The 4,822-nt window shown below is 45.8% G+C and overlaps 1 protein-coding gene across 1 annotated transcript; it reads right to left on the reverse strand.

Annotated features, from left to right (window-relative positions):
* Positions 1-280: 280 nt before the first annotated feature.
* On the reverse strand, positions 281-2,268 carry foxi4.2 (forkhead box I4, gene 2). Its single transcript, NM_203934.1, is given in 2 exon segments — positions 281-1,178; positions 1,670-2,268. Coding segments are annotated over 2 exon segments (1,092 nt in total). The 5' UTR covers positions 2,250-2,268; the 3' UTR covers positions 281-666.
* Between the last annotated feature and the right edge of the window lie 2,554 nt (positions 2,269-4,822).

The following is a 4,822-nucleotide window of genomic DNA, read 5'->3' on the forward strand; positions in this document are numbered from 1 at the left end:
GTACCGGACCATTACCCAGGAACCCCCCCAGGATTGGGATGCACATACCCCCAGGATTAGATTGATTGCTTAACCCTGGGCAGTGGTAGAAGAAAGCTTGGCTAAGGCAGCACAACCAAAACCACTGCACTTCAAAAATACATACACTTACAGTATGAAATGGGAGACTCCATCCATGGGATCATTTAATAAACACTGGGGCCTTTATGTGGCGATAGCTCCCCCTTTAGCTTTACTCACATTATATTTATATTTATGTGTAAGAAACAACAATGCCAACTTCATGTTTTTCTTTTTTATTAAATAAAGTTATAAATAAAGAACCATGTGACACCCAAGTCACAACATATATATACAGGTTACACAATGCAAAATATTGCTCATTCCTTTGTCTTATAACAGAGATAAGAAGAGTCTGGCTTTATACCATTTGCTGGCATACAACTCCCAGCATGCTCTAGCAGCCACCATTATACAAAATAAACTTTCAAGAAAAAAAAAAACTCCTTATTCCCTAAACTTGTGAACTACATTTCCCAGCATCCTCAGCCAGCTATGGATGATAGTATTTGCAGTTTAGGGTAGTCCCTTGCGCGGGAGATTTCAGTCCTGGACCCCCCACGTATCCCCCAGTCTTTTCCTACAAATGTCACTTCCAACTCCGCTTCAGTACCTTCCCTGGTACAAAGGGGGCTGCTGAAGAAACTGCGGCTGCTTCTGGGCAGTGGTGGGGAAGGAACTGTAATAGGGGCTTCTGTTATAGAACAGGGAGGTGTCCGGATGCTCTGCACTCTGATCCACTGCGGAGCCCGAGATGAAGCTGCTCAAGCTGCTGATGTTCCTCTGAGACAGTTCATTGAGGAGCCCCAAGGGGCCCTGTCTGTTGGCTGTAGCTGCATCCACGGCGGTCATGCTGCCGATGAAGTTGGTCAGACAGGGGGTATAGGTGACCGCTGGGGGAGATGGGCTCTTGCTATGGCCTGTGGGAGACGGCTCCTCGGGGGAGGAGGGAGTAATCATGGGTGGGCTCTCTTTGCCTTTTGGGTTCAAGTGATCCTCTCCGATCTTGGCGATTTTAGCGCTGTTGGCGTCAGACTTGGGCTTTCTCTTCCGACGGAAATTGCCATTGTCGAACATCTTCTCGCAGTTGGGGTCCAGAGTCCAGTAGTTTCCTTTTCCTAAGGGGAAAAAATAAGTATTAATAGTCTATTCATAAGCCATTGCTTTCATTAACCCCCAAGGGTCCAAATACATAACTTATTGCAAGGAAATGTCCTACCAATTCATAATTAGGCACGGCATTGGGTAGTCATTGGCAAGCAATGTGGCAATATGGGCCAAACATCTGTTACCCAGCAGTTAGTTGCAAACACCGCTATGTAACTAAAATCTAACTGCTGACTGGTTGCTATGGGGAACTAGGAGCAATTTTTGGCAAGGGGAAGTTTACCTAAAATAAAAAGTGTAATGTGTAATAATATATTTAATGTGTATGTGAGAGGGAACCCAGCCAATACACAGATGTAGAGAAAGTTGGTCCAGAAATAGACAAAAATTAACCTTGGAGGGAGGGAAAGGCTAGGCTTATTTATCAAGGGGTGGGGGGTGCAAGAATAGAAACTGCCCCCATACAGGGGACATAGTGCAAAGGGGCATTACAGACGCTTACCTGGATCATTCTCATCCCTTGGCACCTTCTTGAAGCAGTCATTGAGGGACAGGTTGTGCCGGATGGAGTTCTGCCAGCCTGCTTTGCTCTTTTTGTAGAAAGGGAAGTTTTCTGCCACATACTGGTAGATCTGGCTCAGGGTCAGCCTCCTATCGCTGGCATGCTGGATGGCCATGGCGATGAGGGCAGAGTAGGAGTACGGGGGTCTCACCATTTTCAGAAGTTCCTCCTGGGAAGCCGCCGACATCCAGCTCAGCTCGGTGCCGCCAAAGGCGGGGGAGTTGGGCAGGAACTGCCGCTGGGGGGCGCCAAAGGACGGGGGCATGTAAGGCGCCGGGGAAGGGCTGTAATTGGGTGCATTGTTCACCCCATGGCCCCCCAGCCATAAGTAAGGATTAGCCGGAGAGGTGTATTCCCCGATGGCGAAGTTGGGCCCCCTCTGGCTGGGGTGCAGGCTCTGCTGGGGGTACATGAAGTTGTCACAATAAAGTGCCATGTCCGGGGCCTCCTGGGCCCGTTTGGGGTGAGGCAGGCTGGAGGCAGGGGAGCGCTGCTGGGCAGGTTGCTGGACTGGGTTCATCCTGCGATACTTGTCCAACTGATCCATATGCCAAGCGCCTCCAGCCCCGGCCCTTATATCCCAGGCCGCCCCGCCCCCCGGCAGGTAATGGGTGTGTCCCTCCCTGGGAGGGTAACGGTGCGCACACAGCCGGCTTCATTAGCACTGAGGCACCAGGGAGAACAATCCGGCCCTTTCATTCATTGTCCCCTTCCCCTGTCTGGCACTGCGGGGGGCTCTGGGGCCCATTAGCATTCACATTCCACTTGTACGGGCAAGTTCAGCCCGACCCCATGGGAAGGTCAGGAGTAGCGCCACTGGCGCAGGCAACTGATGGGCCTTGTAATAAATGCTGCGCTAATATGTCTGCTCAATATATATTCAGCCATTTAGTCTATCATCTTTCCCTATCTCCCATGTCTGTCTATGCCTCTTTATTAATCTTAATTATTTTTAGAATTTATGATTATTCATCTTAATTACCCATTCATGCATCCATTATGTATCATCTATCTATCTATCTATCTATCTATCATCTATCATCTATCTATCTATCTATCATCTATCTATCTATCTATCTATCTATCTATCTATCTATCATCTATCTATCATGGATGTATCTGTCGATCTATCTCTATTTGTTTATCTATCTATCTATCATCTATTTATCTATCTATCTATCATGGATGTATCTGTCTATCTCTATCTGTTTATCTATCATCTATCTATCCATCCATCTATTTATCTATCTAGTATCTATCTATCTATCTATCTATCTATCTATCCATCATCTATCTATCTGATATTGTAACTACATATTTGCAGACTGTATGACAAATATGGCAAACAAAGAATGTCTATCCAGTGTATGGAGCAGGCTACAGGTTAAACAGAAAGACATAGGCAGACAGCCCTTTGATCCCCCGTCCCCAGGCCCCCATTTGTCCGGCCCGGCTCAGAGGGGATTAGGCTCCCAGTGGGCACAGAACCAAGCACTGTATGGGAATACAAACATAAAGTGATAGAATTGACTTTCTCCCATATCTGTCAGTGTATGGGTGCTTTTGGGCAGTGCAGTATTGGGTGTAGCTCAGGGATCCCCAACCTTTCTTACTCGTGAGTCACAGTCAAATGTAAAAAGACTTGGAGAGCAACACAAGCACCATAAAAGTTCATGGAGGTGCCAAATAAGGGCTGTGATTGGCTATTAGGGGCCTCTATGCACCCTATCAGCTTACAGGGGCTTTAGGAAATCTTGTTTTTATTCAACCAAAACTTGCCCCCAAGTCAGGAATTAAAAAATAACTCCCTAGTTTGGGGGCACTGAGAGCAACATCCAAGGGGTTGGGGGGCAACATGTTGCCCCTGAGTCACTGGTTGGGGATCACTGGTGTAGCTTATTCTACGTACAGAACTTTTATCCCCAGTTTATTTGTATTTCAACTGATGGTGTGAGTTGCCATAGTGCTTCTGTCATTGTCAAACCAGCTTTACATTAGCATTGTGCAGAGCTCACAGGGTAAGATGGGGCCCTTTCTGTGGCACAATATGGCAGCTCCTGCCCATCTACGTTACATGCACGGGCTGAATAAGCCAAGGAACATGCCTTGGATTGAGCTGATCCATTAATTATTAAATAGGGAATTGCCACAAATATCAGAATCCAGTGAAAGGATGTAGCGGCTGAACTTGGTCAAAATCTTTTGAGAGGGCCTGGTGCGACCAGTCCCTCCTCCCTGGCACCCCCTCCCAGCCCCGGCCGCACTGATATAATTAAGATAGGAGAGGGGCTGGGGAGGGGGGGCTAAGGTACAGCAGACCCCATGATCCAGGCCCCCCTGCTGCCCAGCCCCCCCCTTCCCCTGCGACTGCCGGGTCAGCTGTCTATATAGTTACGCCACTGATAGAATGTTCTAATAGTTATATATAATTGCTTCTGTATTTATCCTAGGGGGGTTCTGGGGCATTATTCATGGAATTGCCCCTGAGGTACTATGAAGGAATCTGGGTAGAAAATTTCTCTAATTACCCCCCCCGGAGCACAAAGCCCCCTCCTCCAACAAGTGACAGATGATGGCATCCCATGGGATTTGCTATACTTTCCTGCATTTCTCAGCTGAAATATAACAGTATTTCTGTACAGTCGTAACTTGTAAGGGATAAGCCAATATTTATGTCTGTGCCAGCCTGACATGCAGCACTAGGGAAATAGATAGATAAATAGATGATACATAGATAGATAATAGATGATAAATAGCTGATAGATTGATAGGTAGATAGATAGATAGATAGATATAGATAGATAGATGATAAATAGCTGATAGATAGATAGATAGATAGATAGATAGATGATACATAGATTGATCAATAGATAGATGATAAATAGCAGATAGATAGATAGATAGATAGATAGATAGATAGATAGATAGATAGATGATATATAGATAGATGATAGATAGATAGATAAATAGATAGATAGATAGATAGATAGATAGAGGATAAATAGCTGATAGATGATACATAGATCGATAGATAGATGATAAATAGCTGATAGATAGATGATACATAGATCGATCGATTGATAGATGATAGAT

Source organism: Xenopus tropicalis, chromosome 1 (genome assembly GCF_000004195.4).
Source record: "Xenopus tropicalis strain Nigerian chromosome 1, UCB_Xtro_10.0, whole genome shotgun sequence".
Classification (NCBI taxonomy): domain Eukaryota; kingdom Metazoa; phylum Chordata; class Amphibia; order Anura; family Pipidae; genus Xenopus; species Xenopus tropicalis.